Source organism: Chlamydomonas reinhardtii, chromosome 10 (genome assembly GCF_000002595.2).
Source record: "Chlamydomonas reinhardtii strain CC-503 cw92 mt+ chromosome 10, whole genome shotgun sequence".
Lineage (NCBI taxonomy): Eukaryota > Viridiplantae > Chlorophyta > Chlorophyceae > Chlamydomonadales > Chlamydomonadaceae > Chlamydomonas > Chlamydomonas reinhardtii.
Genome location: NC_057013.1, coordinates 5349785 through 5369469, shown reverse-complemented (window position 1 = coordinate 5369469; position 19685 = coordinate 5349785). Strand labels below are relative to the sequence as shown.

The 19685-nt window shown below is 62.0% G+C and overlaps 5 protein-coding genes across 5 annotated transcripts; 4 read left to right on the top strand and 1 right to left on the bottom strand.

The window, feature by feature from the left end:
• Positions 1-143: 143 nt before the first annotated feature.
• On the top strand, positions 144-2979 carry CHLRE_10g458250v5 (uncharacterized protein). The gene is made up of 7 exons (XM_043067103.1): positions 144-560; positions 845-963; positions 1212-1271; positions 1411-1552; positions 1859-1944; positions 2149-2259; positions 2455-2979. The coding sequence occupies exons 1-7, from the start codon at positions 215-217 to the stop codon at positions 2605-2607; spliced, it is 1017 nt and encodes a 338-aa protein (XP_042920500.1). The 5' UTR covers positions 144-214; the 3' UTR covers positions 2608-2979.
• A 454-nt stretch (positions 2980-3433) lies between these two features.
• Positions 3434-7399, top strand: CHLRE_10g458216v5 (uncharacterized protein). Its single transcript, XM_043067102.1, has 3 exons — positions 3434-3781; positions 3947-4036; positions 4201-7399. The coding sequence occupies exons 1-3, from the start codon at positions 3665-3667 to the stop codon at positions 6817-6819; spliced, it is 2826 nt and encodes a 941-aa protein (XP_042920499.1). The 5' UTR covers positions 3434-3664; the 3' UTR covers positions 6820-7399.
• Positions 7400-7471: 72 nt separating this feature from the next.
• CHLRE_10g458183v5 (uncharacterized protein) lies at positions 7472-9003 on the bottom strand. The gene is made up of 3 exons (XM_043067101.1): positions 8617-9003; positions 8062-8140; positions 7472-7658 (listed from the first exon to the last, which is right to left on the bottom strand). Exons 1-3 carry the CDS (start codon positions 8895-8897, stop codon positions 7632-7634), a joined length of 387 nt encoding a protein of 128 aa, XP_042920498.1. The 5' UTR covers positions 8898-9003; the 3' UTR covers positions 7472-7631.
• Positions 9004-12083: 3080 nt separating this feature from the next.
• On the top strand, positions 12084-16143 carry CHLRE_10g458150v5 (uncharacterized protein). The gene is made up of 6 exons (XM_043067100.1): positions 12084-12128; positions 12429-12518; positions 12560-12587; positions 12688-12868; positions 12945-13043; positions 13382-16143. The coding sequence occupies exons 1-6, from the start codon at positions 12096-12098 to the stop codon at positions 15018-15020; spliced, it is 2070 nt and encodes a 689-aa protein (XP_042920497.1). The 5' UTR covers positions 12084-12095; the 3' UTR covers positions 15021-16143.
• Positions 16144-16193: 50 nt separating this feature from the next.
• CHLRE_10g458100v5 (uncharacterized protein) lies at positions 16194-19641 on the top strand. The gene is made up of 9 exons (XM_043067099.1): positions 16194-16413; positions 16598-16714; positions 16893-17013; positions 17133-17256; positions 17411-17501; positions 17649-17691; positions 17891-18194; positions 18405-18517; positions 18698-19641. Exons 1-9 carry the CDS (start codon positions 16281-16283, stop codon positions 19113-19115), a joined length of 1464 nt encoding a protein of 487 aa, XP_042920496.1. The 5' UTR covers positions 16194-16280; the 3' UTR covers positions 19116-19641.
• Positions 19642-19685: the final 44 nt, after the last annotated feature.

The window sequence follows — 19685 nt, the reverse complement described above, 5'->3', positions numbered from 1 at the left end:
ATATGTAATGTGTATACGCACACTTAATACGAACCAGACTGGTGCTACCGGTGGCCTGGAAGTGGGCAGCACGAACCAAATGAAATGCAATTGGGCTGCGCAGCACGGCCCATTAACTCAGCCAGCATCTCTGATGTAAATGTGTTTCATTTCTAAGGGTTTGCTCAAATAAACGCATACTAGGCACGCACGCCAACGCTACTTGAAATCTGTAATGGCCAGTGCAAGCGCGTGCTGCGCTGGCACCGAGAATGGTATCACTAATGAGCCCCAAACAAGTAGCTTAAGCGGGCGCGATGCCGCGGACGCGGCACGGTACGGGCTCCCGGACCCCTCCGACCTAGCGGACGACCCCACGTTGGCGGGCTGCTGCGCGGAGGACCTGAAGAACTTCCGGCGAGCGGAGAGGCTTCGCAACGCCTTGTTGGAAGTGGATCCCACCATGGCGCGCCTGAAACTGACGGGGCAGGTGCTGCCGGGCCCGCCGCCGCCAGCGCAGCCTGGGCAGCAGGGCGAGGGAAGCCCCCTAGAGCTGACGGATGACGACGAGGACGACCCAGGTGCGTAGGCCGGCGCCAAACCTCATGGAACTGCGGAAGCATGAAGATTGCGCAGTCCTGGGTGGAAGCGTAATCATGCGGTATTTCCAGCGGCCTCACAGCAGTCCAAACGCGCCAGGGGCCTGCCGCGGGGTACGCGCCGTGCCACCGACACGGCCGCCCGTGTGCGTGGGCCCCCCTATTGTATCCGATCATGGGCCGGCATGTGTGTTGGGGCTTGGGGCAAAACAAGCACTTGCTCCTGATCCTCCTCGTACTTCTGCTGCTTGCGATGCGGCCCACAGAACTGGTTGACCTGCGTGCGCGGCGTCTGCAGGAGCTGCAGCGGCAGGCGGCGGAGCGGCAGGTGGCGAGCAGCCAGGGGTACGGCCAGCTGAACGACGTGCCGGGGGCCAAGTTACTGGTGCGTGTCTGGTTACTGTCCTATGGATGTGGTGTTGGGTAGAGATGCGGTTGATGCTGAAGCAGGGCTGCTCGGTCTGCTGGCAACCAGCAGGGAGGTCACACTGCTGCGGCCTTCGTATTGCCACGATGTGCCGTGTGTTCCCCTGTAGCGCGGCCAGTTTAGCCTGGCCTGGTCTTCATCGCTGCCCATCACCAACAAAACTTCTTGTCTCTTCGTGGCACAACCTCCTGCATCTCCGCTTTCAGGCCACGGTGGAGGGCGTGCAGGGGCCGGCGGTTGTCCACGTGGCCATTCCAGGGCATGAGGTGCGCAGCTGAGTGGCTTTGCTTTGTGGCGGCGGCGGCGGCGGTGGCGGCGGGTGTGCTGACGCTAAGAGCAAGGGAGAAGATGGCTGATTCCTACACCTAACTTGCAACAACCATGACTGTACCGGGCATGCTGCAGGCGGGCGCGCTGCTGGACGAGTACCTGGCGGTGTTGGCACACCGGCACCGCGGCACGTTCTTCGGCAGGGCGGCGCTGCGGGGCGGCGGCCGCGGCGACCCGCTGGCGGCGCAGCTACGGCTGGGGGACACGGGGCTGCCAGGTGAGTCAGCGTGGAGGGAAAAACGGGATAGGCGTAGCCGTGCATGGAGAATGGAAGAGGGGGCCCTGGAAAGGGAGCAACGGGCTGGGGCCGGCATCGGCCGGCTTGCACTGGGTGATATGGTGGCATACTGGCCCGTGAGGTGCGTTGGGACACGTGGCATGCGCATGTGACGACGCAGCGCATCCGCAGACGCAGGCAGATAGCGTCTGCACAGGCACAGGGCATTGCCAGGGCAGTTCAGCCCGCGCAAGTCGAGTGCCGAAGGCCGACGCATCTGACGTCGCTGTTGCTCTCGACGTGCAGGCTTGGTTTGCTTCCGAGGCGGGGCGGTAGTGGGGAGAGCGCCGCTGTCACAGTTTGGGCCGCCCGGCGGGCTTGTGGAAGAGGAGGTGGGGCGGGCGCGGCTGAGGGGCACAGCTGAACCGCACGGGCGTGGATCTGGTTTTCTGGGTGACTTGGGTGACTCACTTCTGCACTCGGCGGCCAATGTAGGTGCCTGTGTTAAACGGGCCGTGGTTAACTCTACACCTTTGTGGCATGTATCTGGGTGGCAGCTGCAGCGCAAAGACCCTGCCTTCGCCCCACTCTGACAGGTGTCATCATACCTGGAGCGGTTGCGAGTGCTGCGATCCGGGCATTCGGGGCCACCGCGGAGGCCTGCGGGGGCACAGCGGAGGCGCGGCGGAACCTCAGACAACGAGGAGGTGAGCGAGGTCCTGATCGCCTGCTGGCCTTGTACCCCATGCCCGCGTGCCGCCCGCTTGCTGCCCGAGCTGTGTACGGCACGTGTGTACGGGTTACCCACACGTTGCCATGGCGTGTGGTGGTCGGGGGAAATGAAGTGGTTAGTGATTATGCCGACTTGCCTCAACACGTATGTACCGCACTGGCCCGCACAGGGTGGCGAGGTGGAGGAGGACGAGGAAGAGGAGTGGCGGCTCAAGCCGTGCGAGGTGTGTGGCAGGCGGTACCCACACGAGCACGTGCGGGCGGTGTATGGGTCATCAGCCGCAGCGCAGGGGCAAGGCGGGAGCGATGACGACGACGGTTGATGCTGTCGACCACGGCTAGTCGACAACAACCCCAACTGCGGGTATTCCTTAAAAGAAAGAGTTGACGTGGGCTTGGCTGTTGGCGCCAAGGCGGTTGTTGCGCTGCGCGCAGCGCCTTGAGGACGCTCACTGCTTACAGTGCTTGCAAGTGCGTGCCGGGCGAAGGAAGGACTTGATAGTTGTTGCCATCACCGCTAGTCACTGAAGCATGCAGCGTGTAATGTGATAGATGTTGAGAGTCCTGACGAGTCACGTAACCGTGCGAGGGGCTCCGCCGCGGTGGTGCCGTCCTATGGAGCCACCCGAAGGGCCCATGGGCAGCGCAGCATCTGAAGTTGATGCTTGTGGTGAAAAATTTGCAACTGGGAACCGAAGGGCCCGGCACCAAGGGAGAAACCTTCTGCGTGCAGCGGTCCGGCAATTCAGCCCGCGGACTAGGCCATCCCGGATGCCGGAGTCGGGGCGCTTCGGCCACCTGAATTACCGAAGCCCCCCGACTCCGGCCACTTAGTTTGCCGAAGCCGGGATGTTTCGGCCCCTATATGGCCTGAGGTTTCAGCAAGCCCGCAAATTCCCACCATGTGCCCGGCATGAGCGTGGCCACACCTTCGCGGGGTGGACGAGCGCGGGCGCGGGCGCTCGCCGTCCGACTCAGCGACAGTTAGGACTCGGACGTCGCGCGAAAAGCCCTCTACTGCGGATGTTGGGCTGCGGCCAACCAGTGAGGATCACCTGTGCGGCCATTGCGGAGGGGCTTGAGTGAGGACTCCAAAATCGTATCACGATTGACAGCGCATTTACTATAGGGCCGGTTCAATGTCCTTACAAAAGAGTCATTGTCTCTACAGTGACTTTATAGAAAGATGCAAACTTTTGGATACGCGTAGGAGCGTTGACCGTCCAGACTTCATAGGCCATTGACAGGCGGTGCTTACTTCCCAACAACCACTGCTTAAGTGAAATGTATACAACAACCTGAGGTTTTTACCTTTGATATCAACACCATACGCGGGGTACCTACCTTCAGAAGGGCAGCAGCGGTCGGCGGCATTCGCCAATGGACACGCTAGTTCGCATCCGACTTCACAACGGCAGAGGCGAAGGAGATGGTTCAACAGGAGCGGCCAGTAACAGCAACAGCAGCGACGTGTCACGGCACATCGGCGTCATTCAGGTAGGCATTCGCCATTCTGAGGCGCCTGGGTTTCCAGCCATGAAACGATGGCTACGTTGCGCTATGAGCCCCTATCGCGTGCCATGGACCCGCGCCGCACGTCGAGCTTGCCAATTTTGCGGAAACCCAAAGTCGGCGGGCTACGCCCGTTGACACACGCTGCAGGGTCCCGAGTCACGGGCGCTGGATGTGCTAAATGCAGCGTTGGACAACAGGGCACGCAGTATCAAGGACTTGAGGGCCCTTAACCAAACGGTGCGTATGCGACAGCCAGGGGCCGCGCGGTAGGAGAAGTGTGCGGCGGTGTGCACGCACATGGCGCTGCTACGCAAGCGTCAACACGGGGATTCCATCTCGTACACCCGTCGTCACTTCCCCGCTCATCCGCGGACATGCTGTTTCATATCCCTTGTTGCTAGGTGCTGGCAAGGGAAATGGAACAGCGGCGGCGTGTGGAGGCGCGTGAAATGCTGGGCGTGTCATCCCCCCGGATCTTCCCCGCCGGAGTTCCGTTCAGTGCCCTGCACTCCTACCAGGCAGACAGCCCGCCGGACCCCCCTGAGCCCAGCCCACGCCTCCACGCGGTGGACTTTGATGATGGCATTGCGGTGGCGGTGTCGGTGCGCAAGTACCAGATGCAAGGCATGGAGGAGGCAAGCACGGCACCTGCAGAGCTGGGTGGCACGTACGAGAGGGAGGAGGGCGACGCGGCGACCTGCATGGCGCTCTCACACGCGACCGCAGCTGCCTCGGGTCCCTCTTCAACCGGATCTGCGCATGTCATATTTCAGCCCAAACTCAGTCCATGTCAGTCAGGGCGCCTGTCGCGCGGGGCGGCGGCGGGGGTAGCGTCAGCAGCAGCGGCGGGTGTGGGGCACGTCCCCGCCGCCGCCACCGCTCCCAGCTCGCCAGGCGGTCGAAGAACCTTCCCTTTGCCCCCACCCGACGCCTTCCGGCAGCAGCAGCAGCAGCAGCTCCACCGCAAGCCGACTGCCAGTGCGAGTTTCGGCGCGTCAGCCGCCGCTGCTGGCCTTTCCGCCGCCGCCGCCGCGCTCGGAGGTGATGACGGCGCAACGGAGGTGCTCCGCCGCAGTTCCAGCCGGCCCCTGTTCTCCTTCCTCCGGAGCGGCTATGGCGCACTGGCTGCCGAGGCCGCTGAAGCCAGCGGCAGCGGTGCAGGCACGAATGCCGTCACCAACGATGCCGGCGGCGTGGCCACAGGTGTCGACCAGCAACAGCTGCAGGGTCCAGCGGGGCCCCCTGGCTTCTTCCGGGCCTCTGCAGGAGGCATGAGCGCATACTCCGCCGACGTCGGCACCGGGGGCCCCCACTCTGCCGATGTTCTTTTCGCCTCAATTAGCAACACAGCAGACGGCAGCAGCGCTGGTCTGGATGCGCCCGCAGCAGCGGCAATCAGCTCTCGCAGCACGCTTGGCGGTGCTCGGCTGCGGATGCCCACAATGTCACAGCGCAGCAGCAGTCGCTGCGGCGGCGCGGCCTTTCGCTCCATTACCAGCAGCGAGGACCAGGTGCCCGACGGCGGAGGCGGTGGCGGCGTCGAACCTTACCCGGTGCCCGCCTCCCCTCAGTTGCGGCGCTTCCTGCGGCCTGCCTGTCAGTCCTTTGACGGCACTTCGGCTGACGCGGTGGAGTCACCTGCTCAGCCAGCACACCACTCGCCGGCGGCCTTCCCGCCTCACGCGGCTGTTAGCAGTGCCGCCAGCAGTGGTGGCGGCAGCTTTAGACGGGCACGCATGCCCACCGCCATAGCAGCAACAGCTGCAGTAGCAATGACGGCGGATGGGCACGCATCAGCGGCGCATGCCCCTGGCATCGACAGCGGCGCTGCAGTGGATACGGCAGCTGCGAACTCGCCGTTACCAAGATCTCAGCACCAGCAGCATACGCGGTATTCCATGGCGCGCCCGGCAGCCCTCAGCCTACCGCACGTCCAGCAGGTGGCCGCTTCTGATGCCGCCTCAACCGCGGGACTATTGCTGCCGACACCGCCGCCGATGCTTCAGTCCCCCAGCAGCGCAGGCGGGTCCAGAGGGCTCGCAGCCAGTGGCGCCACTGTCATGCCTGCATGCAGCAGCCCGAAGGCGCGGCAACAGGGAGCAATGCGGTCCGGTGGTTGGTGTGGCGGCGGCGCAGGTGGCGGTGGCACTGGCAGTATTGGCACTGGCGGCGGCGAGGACATGGCCACGCCCAGTAGCAGCAGCGGGTACGGCGGCGGGGCTAGCGTGCCGGAAACGGCGGCTGGAGCTGCGGCGGTGGCTCCAAGCCCTCGTGGGTACGGAGGTATTATCTTTCTGTATGACGGCATCAACGGTGACGGCCCGCAGGGCAGCAGCGGCGCGGATGCGCGGCGGGGCGATGAGTGGCAGCAGAGCGGGAGCCTGCCCTTCTTTTCAGCTATCTCACGGTCGCCCCGTGCCAGCTACAGCGGCGGTGGTGGTGGAGGCGCCGCCGGCAGCAGTAGGTTTGGTGGCGGTGCCACCGGCACCAGCAGCGAGAAATTAATCCGGCTGCCGGCAAGTGTTTTGATCGCTAGCACGAGCACCGGTGGCATTGCCGGCAACTGTTCCGGAGCCAGCTGTGTCGTCGGTGAGGACCTGGGGCGTGGCCTCATCAGCGGCAGTAGCGGCCGGCAGCTTTTGCCAAGCAGTGGCATGGGGGCGCTGACAGGTAGCCCCACACGTACGCGGCTGGCAAGGACAGAGCAGCGGCGCAGCAGGCAGGCAGTAGCCGCGGTGTCCTCGCTGGCCCCAACGGGGGCCGGCGCACTGCCGTCAAACAGCTATGAGAGCGCCTCTGCGCCTCTGCTTCTGCCGACCGTGTTGGGCCCGTTGCCGCCAGCGTCCCCCAAGCTGCCGGCTAGCGTGACAGGCATGAGCAGTAGCAGCAGCAGCATGGCGGCTGGCGCGCTCGCTGGCGCCGAATCAGCAGTTAACAGTGCGCTACAGCCTGAGCTGCAGACGCGGCTGGGTCAGCGGCCTGGTGGTTCGTTGACGCGTAAAGGTTCGTTTGGCGGCTGAGGTGTATGCGTGTGTATGGAAAGCACAAGATGAAAGGGTTGTGCGTGTATGTGCCCGAGAGCACAAGCGAAGGAAAGACGCTTGAGTGTGCATGCCATGTGGTGTGCGTGCGTGCGTGCATGTGTGTGTGTGTGTGTGTGTGTGTGTGTTCACCCCCCTCGGTTAGGTGGTGTGTGTGTGTGTGTGTGTGTGTGTGTGTGTGTGTGTGACCTAACCGATTCACCCCCCTCGGTTAGGTGGTGTGTGTGTGTGTGTGTGTGTGTGTGTGTGTGTGTGTGTGTGTGTGTGTGTGTGTGTGTATGTGTGTGTGTGTGTGTGTGTTAAAAAACGAAACGAAAGCCCGCCCAGACGACGCCAGAGTTACTTATGTGTGTGTGGGGGGGGGGGGGGATGGTAACTCACTCAAGAGCTGGGGGCGTTTATATTGTGTTACGATGTATACAGCTCAACAGTATTAGGTTACTTAAAGTGTGTTTTATTAATGACAGGATGAAGAAAAGATTAGAGCGCAAACCGGGCGTGACAGTCCAAGTATTGGTGGTCCCCAGGATCAAGTACGTAGTATATGATATCCATAGTTTGCAGGGGCACGCAGGCACGCAGGCACGCATAATGGGAAAAACCCGTACGAGGTGGGGGGGCTGCGCCCCCTGGTGGGCATTGGATATTAAAGTCACCCCAATGCCAACCCGTGCACTAGGAAAGTAGACGCCCTAAAAAATTACCAAAACACTTGGCTTGTCACGCTGTCCCCACACGCGTGACAGGCAGTTTACAAGGTCATTGGCCCCTTCACACACACCGCAAAAGTGTTACTTTTGTGTGTGTACACCTTGTGTCTGTGGTGGGTTTTGCTTGCCACAGGGGGCCAGGGCTGGGGCCAAGGGCACGGGAGAGGGAAGGAGTGGGTGCACGGCATCTAGTCCCACGCGTAATTCGCTCGGTGCTTCAAGTTGGAGCGTTGTGCATCGCTGCAAGCATGAAGCCCCCGTGCTCCCTAACCCGCTGCACCCTGCACCGCGCCCTCCCGGACCCCCCACCTGCGCCCGCGTCGCCATGTGCTCGCCTCACCACCGCCCCGAGAGCAGCGCACGCGAGGCCCTGACACACACCCTTCCGCGCCGGCACCCCCGCCCCACATTCCCATGCATGGGCATGCCTCCCAGCATCTAGGTGTTTAATTCCGAATGCCGCGCTGCTTGGTATTTGCGCAATACCAAAACCTTTAATCCCCTCCCCCACCTGGTCAAAGAAATCTGGTGAGGAGCTGTCTGGGAGCAGGTCGGCTGGCTGCCAGTGCTTCCCCATGTCCTTGAGATACCTGCGTCACAGCAAGAGCGCGGGGGTGCGCAGGAGTGCGGGAGCATTTAGGGTGTTGCACTCTGCGCAACGTTGAGGAGGTGCATGCAAGTGTGTGCTGAGTGAGCGGGAGAGACTGTGGCTGCGAGCTTCGAACGCAGTACCGCACCCGTGCCACACCCGCGCCCAGGCCCGCACGGCAAGGCGATGCACCAGGCCGTCTGTCCTGACGTCGCAGGGTCGCCTCACCAGCCCCACCCTGCGCCCCCGTAACCCCCCAGCCCCGTCTTTCTTGGACCTTCCGGCTTTGGCCTCCAGGCCTCACGGGCCGTGCCCCTTAGCCTGCACACGCCCGACCCCATTCGCGTACCTCCCTTCATGTACGTGTGCCGCCCTCAGCACCCTTCCTAATCCTGCAAACCCTCCTCCCCATCCCCTCCCCTCCCCAACCCAGTCCCTCGCTCCCTCCCTTCCCTCCCCCCCCCCCCCCCTTCTCGCTTTGGCAGCTCCGCCGCCGCCCAGCCCGAAATGGAGCGCATCACGTCGCGTCCGTAGTCAGACAGGGAGTGCAAGCGCTGGCGGTCCAGCCAGAAAATGGGGCCATCCGGCCCATGCCGGAAGTCACCGGCAGCTGCCGTGCCGCTGGCATTGACTGAGCCTCGCACCCACAACAATCGAGAGAGCCGCCGCGCCAAACGCCAAACTGCAGTCCGCACCCGCCACAGCAGCGGCAGCTCCTCCCTCGCCGCTTGCCCCAAGGTGCTTGTGCCTACCCGCATGCGGCGTGTGTTTGCCTACTACCCGCACATCATCCAGCCGGCAGCGTCCATGTCCTCTGTCCTTGGAAAGAATCGTGAAACCTCCCCCAGACTTGGCCGCGACGACGGTGGGTCTGTCCACGAGGGCGGGTCTGTCCGTCAGGGTGTGTCTGTCCATGACACCATGCCGCCCACGCGCCCCTGACCCGAAGCGATGTTTCTGCAGTGCTGTAAATCCTTTCGATGACTAGAACTATCTGCCCCAGGTTCAGGCCCCTGCGAACGCCTTCCCTCCCCTCCCCACATGCGCACAGGTTCAGGCCCCTGCGAATGCCTTTCCCTACCCCCACCACACACGCGCTCAAACCCCGCCCCATTTCCACGGTGCTTGCTTGGGAGTTGCAACAACAGCGCACTGGCGTTTTTTGAGCGGTCTTGGGCGATATCAAGGCCAGTGATTGATTTGTGAGTTACACATCGGCAGGAGGCATTTTGATGTTAGTCAGCGTCAAAGGAGCCAGCGTCCCTACCCCGCGGAAGTACACAATCACAAAATTACACGTCACGTAAACTCCAACGTCACTGCCAAAGTGGATCCGACCAAAGAATGCCGCAACAACATGCTAGCGTCACGAGCAGAGCTCCATACTACATGGCATAGATGCTGTGTCCCCGACAGTGGCGGAGGCGCACCATTTCATGGAATTGAGGATCATGAGAGTAGTCACGCTGCTACTATTCGCTGGAGAAGAGAAGTCTCTATGTGAGATACACAATGGCGTGATCTGCACAAAATAAAGCCATACACACAATCTCGATGTCCCCTACTGCGACCTTGAGCATCAAAGAGCTTGGTGCACATGCCCAGCGCGATAGTTCCTGTCACACTTTCCTGTCGTAGTGTGATGGCAAGCTACCTGACAGGCTGCAAGCCCATATACTCCACTTGGCATTGAACAGCACGCTTCCACGCAAAGCCTCTCCACACTGTCACCTGCAGCATCAAAAGCTGTTGGTCAATTGCATACGTTGGCAGAATTCCGGGGTCAAGGTCATGAATGTGACCTGCATTGCAACACTTGATTGTCCGTAGGATGAACACTCAGTCCGTAGGATGAACACTCGTCCAGAGGAATAACACTACCGCACCACACTTATTGTGAGCCACCTGCCAGGTACCGTACCCTTGGCATCATCCTTGTCCCCGCTGCAGGGGTCTTGGCTGTGCCCGGCATCGCCCGCCCTGCCTGCCACAACCACAAGGCACCACCGGCATGCCTGATCACGACTACAGCTAGCCGTGTTGTCAGCAGGTCTCGCATCCTGTTAGCGTCCGCCTCCGGTCTGTTCCGGTTGCAGCTGACACGTCCCCGTGGCGTCCGGTGGAGGTCTGGGGTGAAGAGACGGAGAGAGCTTCAAGGCCATGGACGAGAAGCACGACAAGAACATGGAGGCCGTGCGGGAGAGCTTCAAGACCATGGACGAGAAGCTGGAGAAGGTGCTTTCAAAGAAACGTTTAGGTGAATTGAGCGACTGCTACTGACTTGCACTCTCTACGCCGCGCAATGTGATGGGCCTAAGAAAATCAGCACGAGCGTGGTAACAGGCCCACACGTGCCACTTTGCGCGGCGCACTGAGTGCAAGTCGGTAGCAGTCCAGCCCAATTCACCTTACCATGTCTTTGAAAGCACCTTCTCCAGCTTCTCGTCCATGGCCTTCAAGCTCTCCCGCACGGCCTCCATGTTCTTGTCGTGCCTCTCGTCCATGGCCTTGAAGCTCTCCCGCACGGCCTCCATGTCCGTGTTGATGCTCTCGCGCATGCCCTTCATGTCCTCATGCATCTTCATTCTCGTAATCTCGAGCTGGAGCGCTGTGAACGCCTGGCTCACGAGGACCAGGCCACCGCCAACCATCCAGCCGGTCTGAACCAGCTTCCCCCAGGAAACATACACCACGGACATAGGGACACGAATGGGAAGCTTCAATTGGCGCAGTGGCGCGCAGGTGCGACCTATCCTGATGTCTGTTAAAGGCTGGCAGCAAAAGTCAACTTCAGCACTTCAATGCGTGCTGGCTGTGTATCTATCTCCCTCTCCGCTCTGAGTAGGGAAAATAACGGCCGAAAAAGTCCTATCGCACGAATGGGGCGCCGCGATGGGACCGCAGCGGCCACGAATTCGCCTCCGGTATCGCCGAATCGCTCCTTTTCCGCCTGTGCGTGAGCAGGCGGGCCATAAGGCTCTGCCACCATGAGACCAATCCGGAGACCAATGGTCGCGGCATAGGGGTCGTCGCTCCGTCCATACAGCTCCGTTTGCTGCGACGTAAAGTGCTATGTTATCATAACTTCAGGCTCTATAAAAGGACATCATTCAAAAAGCCAACTGTTGCGATTTGGCTGGGGACCGATACACCGGTCTCTCTCGCAGCCCGCTTTCGTGAGCCCCAAGAAGCCTTTGTAGCCGTCGAGCTCGCTGCCGAAGTCAGCGGTCGGTGCAAGCCCGTTCCTGTAGTACCGGCGCCACAGCTCTCCGACTATCCCCCCACCCCCTGCGGGGCTACCGAGGCCAAAAGCGGCGCCCACCCACGCAGCGTCGTAAGGGACTACGCGCACCGTGGTCGTCTCAACGGTGTACTGCAGGTACAGGCAGAGCATGGCCTCGGCGGCCATCATGCCCAGCTGCACCTAGGCGTAATGGTGGGCGGGCATGACCTTGGCCCCGACCTTATCTGCACCCTCACCGCCGTCTGCTCCTGTGTTCTCCTTGCCGGCCCGCACATAGGGCACTTGAACTCCAGTAGCGCCTTCAGCTTGCCTGGTTGCCCAGGCAGCTCCACCTCCAGGATGCCGTCGGGCGAGGCGCCCACGGGCAGCAAGCGGTCGCCGCCACCAAAGGTGAGGAGGCCGCGCTCGTGGATGTAGGGGTTGGCTGCGTTCTCGAAACCGGGGATGCGCTGCAGGTGGTTCAGCACCGTGTGCAGGCAGTTTGGCTCGTGCACGTGCCCCCACTGAAGCGCCGCGTCTGGTACACTTGTCGCCACCGCTGCCTCGCCTCGCAGGCACCTTGTCACCGCCTCCACCTTGGCATGTATCACGACACACGAGTTTCTTGGCGGCCGCTGGCTCACTGAAGACCAGGTAGTCACCCAGCATGCTGGCTGTGAGCCGCCGCAGCCGCAGGTAGTGCCAAAGGGGGCAGCCCTGGGGCGCGTGCACCATGATGAGGCCCACCAGCTGCGGCTGCATGAAGGTGAGGACGGCTGGTTGCAGCACCGTGTAGTCGAGCGATGTCCAGCCCGGAGGACATCCGCTGCACCTCGAGAGAGATGTAGCGTGGTCCGAGCTCTGACCGCTGCATTGCGAGTAGGGCGGGGTTGGGCCGGCCACGCGTGGGTGGTGCTGGTGGGCGGGCGATGGGCTGCACCTCGCCGAGAGACACGTGCTCAAGGAAGGAGGGCTCCTTCTTCTTTTTCTTCCTTCCTAGCTCCTTGCCCGGCCGAAATTCCTCCTGAGCACCGCTTGCTCCACTCTTCCGCCGCCTGCTCTGTAGGCCGGTGTCCATCTCATCGAAGCCGCTGGCGTCCAGGCCGGGTCGCACCTCCGCAAGGAGCGCTGCCACGCCGGCCTTCAGCTTGCTAAGGTAATCACCAGCGTGTACGTGGCATTGCGCATCACACCGAGCTGATCGCGCACTATAACGGCGTTGATTGCGTCGCTTGTGCTGGTCTGCATGGTTGCCGTGATGGGCGTGGCTGCTGCCGCCGCACCCTCGGCCAACCCCTGCTCATCCCACGCCTCCTCGCCCACAGGCTCGACCGGAGCCATAGGCTCTTCTTCCTCCTCTACGTCCGCCTCACCTGCAACAAGCTGCCCCGCAGCTTCTAGGCGCAGCTCCTGGGCGAGGGCCTCCACCTCCGCGTGCAGCTCTGCATCAGGGATCTGCTGCGGCGTGGGTAGAGTGCCGCCGGTAACGTGGGTGTTCACCATCAGGTGAGGCTGCTGCAGCAGGCTTGGTGGCAAGCACGGGCTCGCGCGCGCCTCCACCGCCATGAACATGTGCTTGCAGGGCATGTTGTGCGCGTGGGAATCGCCGCACGAGCAGGTGTCGGCGTTCATATCCACGACTTGGCACCGCTGCGCCAGCTCCAAGCCGCCCATGTACTCGGTGAGTGTAGCAGCAAGCGGCACCGTCCGCCTTGTCACTCAGCTGGGGGAGGATTGGAGGGCCGTCCGCCTTGTCACTCAGATGGGGGAGGATTGGAGGGAGGAGAATACACACGCATTAATGCATGCGAGGTAGGCGGGGGTTGTGTGGAGTTCACCCAGCAAAGAAACCTTCCATCTCGGGGGAGGGTCGCAGGCGATGGCATGGCGTGGCGCACCTGCGCCATGCGGCTGCTTGCCTGTGCGAGTATTCCATATTACATATATAGTATGTATCTGCGCTGCGTGTGGGTCAAGTGGCCTCGGGGCGAGTGTACTGAATTGTTTTCGCCTTCCCAGCGCGACCGACCCGCGCGCGAGCCACGCAAGTAAGGTCAGCAGCGAGGATCAGGTGCCCGGCGGCGGAGGCGGTGGCGGCGTCGAACCTTGCCCGCTGCCCGCTTCCCCTCAGTTGCGGCGCTTCCTGCAGCCTGCCTGCCAGTCCTTTGACGGCACTTCGGCTGACGCGGTGGAGTCACCTGCGCAGCCAGCACACCACCCGCCGGCGGCCTTCCCGCCTCACGCGGCTGCTAGCAGTGCCGCCAGCAGTGGTGGCGGTAGCTTTCGACGGGCACGCATGACCACCGCCGTAGCAGCAACAGCTGCAGTAGCAACGACGGCGGATGGGCACGCATCAGCGGCGCATGCCCCTGGCATCGGCAGCGGTTCTGCGGCGGATGCGGCAGCTGCGAACTCGCCATTACAAAGGTCTCAATACCTGCAGCATGCGCGGTATACCATGACGCGCCCGGCAGCCCTCAGCCTACCGCACATCCAGCAGGTGGCCGCTTCTGATGCCGCCTCAACCGCGGGACTATTGCTGCCGACACCGCCGCCGATGCTTCAGTCCCCCAGCGCAGGCGGGCCCAGAGGGCTCGCAGCCAGCGGCGCCACCGCCATGCCTGCATGCAGCAGCCCGAAGGCGCGGCAACAGGGAGCAATGCGGTCCGGTGGTTGGTGTGGCGGCGGCGCAGGTGGCGGTGGCACTGGCAGTCCTGGCCCTGGCGGCGGTGATGACATGGCCACGCCCAGTAGCAGCAGCGGGTACGGCGGCGGGGCTAGCGTGCCGGAAACGGCGGCTGGAGCTGCGGTGGTGGCTCCAAGCCCTCGTGGGTACGGAGGTATTATCTTTCTGTATGATGGCATCAACGGTGACGGCCCGCAGGGCAGCAGCGGCGCGGATGCGCGGCGGGGCGATGAGTGGCAGCAGAGCGGGAGCCTGCCCTTCTTTGCAGCAGCACCCGTTACCTCACGGTCGCCCCGTGCCAGCTACAGCGGCGGCGGTGGTGGAGGCGCCGCCGGCAGCAGTAGGTTTGGTGGCGGTGCCACCGGCACCAGCAGCGAGAAATCAATCCGGCTGCCGGCAAGTGTTTTGACCGCTAGCACGAGCACCGGTGGCATTGCCGGCAACAGTTCCGGAGCCAGCTGCGTCGTCGGTGAGGACCTGGCGCGTGGCCTCATCAGTGGCAGTAGCGGCCGGCAGCTTTTGCCAAGCAGTGGCGTGGGGGCGCTGACAGGTAGCCCCACACGTACGCGGCTGGCAAGGACAGAGCAGCGGCGCAGCAGGCAGGCAGTAGCCGCGGTGTCCTCGCTGGCCCCAACGGGGGCCGGCGCACTGCCGTCAAACAGCTATGAGAGCGCCTCTGCGCCTCTGCTTCTGCCGACCGTGTTGGGCCCGTTGTCGCCAACGTCCCCCAAGCTGCCGGCTAGCGTGACAGGCATGAGCAGTAGCAGCAGCATCATGGCGGCTGGCGCGCTAGCTGGTGCCGAATCAGCAGTTACCAGTGCGCTACAGCCTGAGCTGCAGACGCGGCTGTGTCAGCGGCCTGGTGGTTCGTTGTGCTGGGGAAACCAGCGGGGTGGGCCGTGGCAGCGCCGTGGCGGGCGAGGTGTGCGAGGGGTGCTGGAATGGATGTCCGTTGAAGTTCGCGAACCATGATTGCTCTCCGCACTGCAGCTGTGTTCTCTCATATCAATATGAGTGTAATAAGTTGAAGGAAATTCCGCTAGAAGATTGTGGCCGCTGTTGAAGTATAGCGATCAGCACTCATATACCTCGAGAATGATGCAAGGAACTAATCCATCCCACGTCGGGGTGAGCGCTTTTCCTTGCTCAAGTTCAACAGCGCAAATCCAAATTCACACCGATTCGGGCATGGTGCGGGCACGCGTGTTTGCGTCGGCTTTCCCCCCGGATTTCCTGGCCCAGCGTATCATGCACCGTATTTTAACGTACTGTACTAGAAATCCTAGTACGCTGTATTAATACGCGTATTATGGAGAGGGTCGCGTACTATGCAACCCTGGCGGCGCATATGGCTGGACAGCTTTGCTTGTACACGCCGTCCGGATGTGTAGTCTGTCGACAAGTGGAGGCCGATTTGGCGGCCGATAGCCTCCCTAGACCCCGCCACCGACGCCAAGTGTCGAAGGCGGTCCCGTCACTGGACGGTGGGGCGCGGCGCCTGGACGAAGGCGGTGAGGAACCCCCCGGTTGAAAAAGTGAAGACAAAATATGCCGCGGTGTCTGTAGGAAAGGGATTGCGTGTATGGTTGCGGGCTGACAAAAGGGCGCAGGGTACACGAGGCACGTTAGTGTGGCGGGGTCCGGGGCTTGCCCTGGTCGAGATTTAGTGAAGGTCATCACTTGCAAAAACATTCAGGCGGGCCGCGGACGGCACCGTGTCCTTGCTTCGGCGCGGCTGGATGGAAGTGACAAGTGCAGTGGACAGAGTGGGGGCACGGGGGAAGGGCACGCGGAAAGGGCACGCATTGCCATGGTGACGGTGGGTCGCAAGCTGCCTGCGAGCAGTCGGCGGGATGGCGCTAACGTTCGCCTCCGCTTGCGTGTAGCCTGCGCTGCAACAAACCTCATGCAATAAAATGAAGCACCTACAAGTTTGCTACACATCGTGCCCTGTGTGTCAGCTCGGCGGTTTAGACTCCGTTTTTTCCGGAGTACTGCGCGACCTGCCCTCTCACTGTTTCAGGGTGCACGTGGCCGCTCCATATTAACAAAATATGCGAGTATGTAAGCACACGCGGTGTAATGATAGCCGCGCCCCTTTGTCGACGATGACGGATCGATCACCTCCTCGTCGCGAAACCCTGCGTGAGCTGCAATCGCGTGTATAAAGCACGGCGATGCTCCACCCTTGAATACATACACATCATACAACAAGAAAAACTCACAAACTCCATGGCTATTTGCCTTGCGTCCCGCTCGCGGCTGCTGTCATCGCGACTGTCGCGCACCAAGCCCGCAGTTATCCACCTTCTGTCCCACCCCTTCATTCAACAAAATACTCAACATAACGCTGGACCCTCACACGGTGCGGTTCTAACGCGCTAGGCAAATTGCGTGCGTGAACAGCGATGCCTGAGGCAACACCCCGTATACCGGGACCTTCCACATCTGAACATGTTCAGCTTGAAATAGTAGGGATACGCACGTCCTTCTGGTGTTGAGTATGCGGTTTGACGTAACTTCACACCCATCGCTCCTGCCCCGCGCAGGGCTGCTTCCTCCCGCTGGGCTCACAGCGCCCGACCTGCTTGCGTCTCGGCGGAGCATAGCCACACACGCAATTGCTGAGGCTGCCGCTATGGTCTCACTCGGTGCAGCGTCTTCGGGTGAGTGCAAGAGTCAGCGGGCACGTCAGCGGGGCACAGGGTCAATACATGGATCCGGGCCTCGAGGCCGGAAGTCAGCCTATTGTCCCTTCTTTGTAATATCGCAACCTACTACCCCATTGAGCAGAAATTTCGAGCATGTGCCCTGAGAATATGTTTGCTGCCAATTGACTGGCAGGCTACACGTTTCTCAGCTTCACCCCTGGCACCGCGGCCCTGGGCGGCCTTGTACTGGGCATCGCCACGGCCATCAAGGTCATCGCCACAGGCCGGGTGTTGGGCATCTCTGGCGCCGTCAAGTGAGTTTGTTGTGTTGTACCATTGTTTTTACCACGTCGTCCTTCTCTGTCTTGTCTGCTTTTGACGGCGTCCCAGTTTACGGTGTATGCTAACCTTTCATCACCTGCCGATACCCTAGGGGCCTGATCAACGGCGAGGCGGCGCCCTGGCGTTTCGCCTTCCTGAGCGGCATGCTGGTTGGCGCACTCATGCTGACCAACGCCTTCCCCGCCGCCTTTGAGGTCATCCCCGAATCCTTTCCGGTACGCAGGCCTTAATACTAGCAGACCGGTGGAAGGGTGATTGCCACGAATATTATAGCTGGATCCAAGGCGGGATCCTGCGGAGAAGTGTTACGCCCATCCCTGCACGCCGTATGCCAACGAACCATGTTGGCCTCCCAATCAACCCCTGCAGCTCTGGCGCGCATCCCTAGGGGGTCTTCTGGTCGGACTGGGCGCCGCGCTGGGCAACGGGTGCACGTCAGGACACGGAATCTGCGGCTCTGGTGAGTGCACCCCGCATATCGTATGCATGGGAGCTCTCTGCACCAGCCGTCTGTGCATCGGACGACGTACGGACGGCATGTACATGCCTGCATATGTACAGGCACGCTTTCAAATGCCCCTTCCCCCGTTGACTCCCCCCCCTGCAGCCCGACTATCGACACGCTCGTTTGCGTACACCGGGACCTTCATGTGAGTGCTGCTTGCCTGGGGGTCTTTGACGCGTAACGGCAGCACACGCGACAGCTGGCAGGGCAGCACGCATGTGCCGCCCGTCGCCTTTTGACCCGCGCAAAAGGGCACGGGTATCGGTATTCTACTGTTCGCACTTGGCACACTACGCATGCACTGAATGAATCGCTGTGCTCGCTGCGTGTCCATCTTTCCACAGGGCTGCGGGCATGGCCACCGCTACTCTCACCAACACCGCCGCCGCTATGAACGTGGCCCCGCTCGCCGCGGCCTTCGCTGGTCCTGCCGCCCCCGAGCTACAGCTGGCCGTCACCGCAGCGCTGGGCGGCCTCGCGGCCTTCGCCGCGCTTTCCAGCGCCGCCCGCGCCGTCCGCGGCGCCCCCTCGTCCCAGCCCAGCGCGCAGGCCCAGCAGTCTGTGCCGTTCGAGCTGGGCTCCGAAGTGTTGGCAGGGCTGCTGTTCGCCATTGGCCTCGGCATCTCGGGCATGACGCACCCCAGCAAGGTTGGTTTTTACTGTAGAATCTCGAGGCAACCTGGGAACATGTGGGAGCCTGAGGGACTTTTCTGCGAGCTGTGATAGATCGGACAGCTGCAGGTGTACGGATCGTACGTGCGTGGGGGTCGGGGGGGGATTGGCTGGTGGGGATGCAAGTCAACGTTACCGCATTGAGGCTGATCGCATCACCCAACGCAAACCCGTCGCACAACGCAGGTCGCTGGCTTCCTGACCGTGGGCGTGCCCTCCTGGGACGCTTCGCTGCCCTTCGTCATGGGTGGTGCCGTGATGGTGGCCGCGATCGCGTACCAGGGCATCCTCAGATTCAAGTGAGTGGAGGAAAGGCTCCGGGGCGGGGCTGCATTGGTGATGGGCCAACGCATTCCGGTGGTCTCATGCTCCCGCGAAACTGGAAAGGAACGCGGTATTGCCGCCTGCACACGGCGGTGCTTATCTCAGACAGCTGCGCCTAAACTCCCGCCCCGCGGTCTTGACACGCGCCCCCGCAGGATGATGTCAAAGCCGCTCTTCACGCCGGGCTTCTGCATCCCCACTAGCTCGCTGATCGACGGCCGGCTCCTCACAGGCGGCGTCTTGTTCGGCGCCGGCTGGGGGCTGGCGGGCATGTGCCCCGGCCCCGCCATCGTGGCGGCTCTGACTGGCGACCCCCACGTGCTCGCCTACCTTGGATCCATGGCGGGCGGCATGTGGCTGGAGCACCGGCTCACGGCCTGGCAGCAGCAGCAGGCGAAGAAGGAGCAGCAGCTGACACAGCAGGCTGCGCAGCAGAAGGCGATGGGGACGGAGGCGGTGGTGAGCGCGCCGGCGGCGGCATCCGAAGTGATGGAGGGGCTGAGCAGTGCACAGCCCGTCACCGGGGGCGCCTCGATTCCGCGCTTGAAGCGCGTGGAGTCGCAGATGGGCTAATAAGCTGCGATTGCGTGGTTCAGTACGTGGCTAATGGTTGGTGTGTCCCTGATTGTTTGTGGTTTGTCATGCTGCTGAAGAAGGAAACTGGAAATGGTTGGGCATTATCATGAGTGGGCAGACACGTGTGGGCGCGCGTGTGCACACAGTTGCGTTTCAGAGAGGAAGAGTGTACAGCGCGTTTCATTCTTTATTATAGTGCATTCTCAAACATGCTGGTGGGTGGGGAAGATGCACCAAGCAAACTGCTGCTCAACCTTACGTTCGCCTGGGACATGCAATGAGTGAGTATGAAAGCTATACTAAATGCGGGGCCACGACACTGGTGCATGCATGGGATGCTTGAATGAATCCGGGCACAATAATCAACATGCGGCAGCCGGCGGAAGGACATGCTGCAACAGTCGCGATGTTTATCAAGCAGACCGGGCGTGTGGGACGCCGCGTTGGCGAGAGCCACGGATGGCCCTAACACCGTGGGAGCATGTCGCACTTGTGGAGGGCACTGTAACCCCGCCAGGCCACGAACCCAAGACCCTTTCGGCCTTTCCCCATGCCAGTAATGTGCAC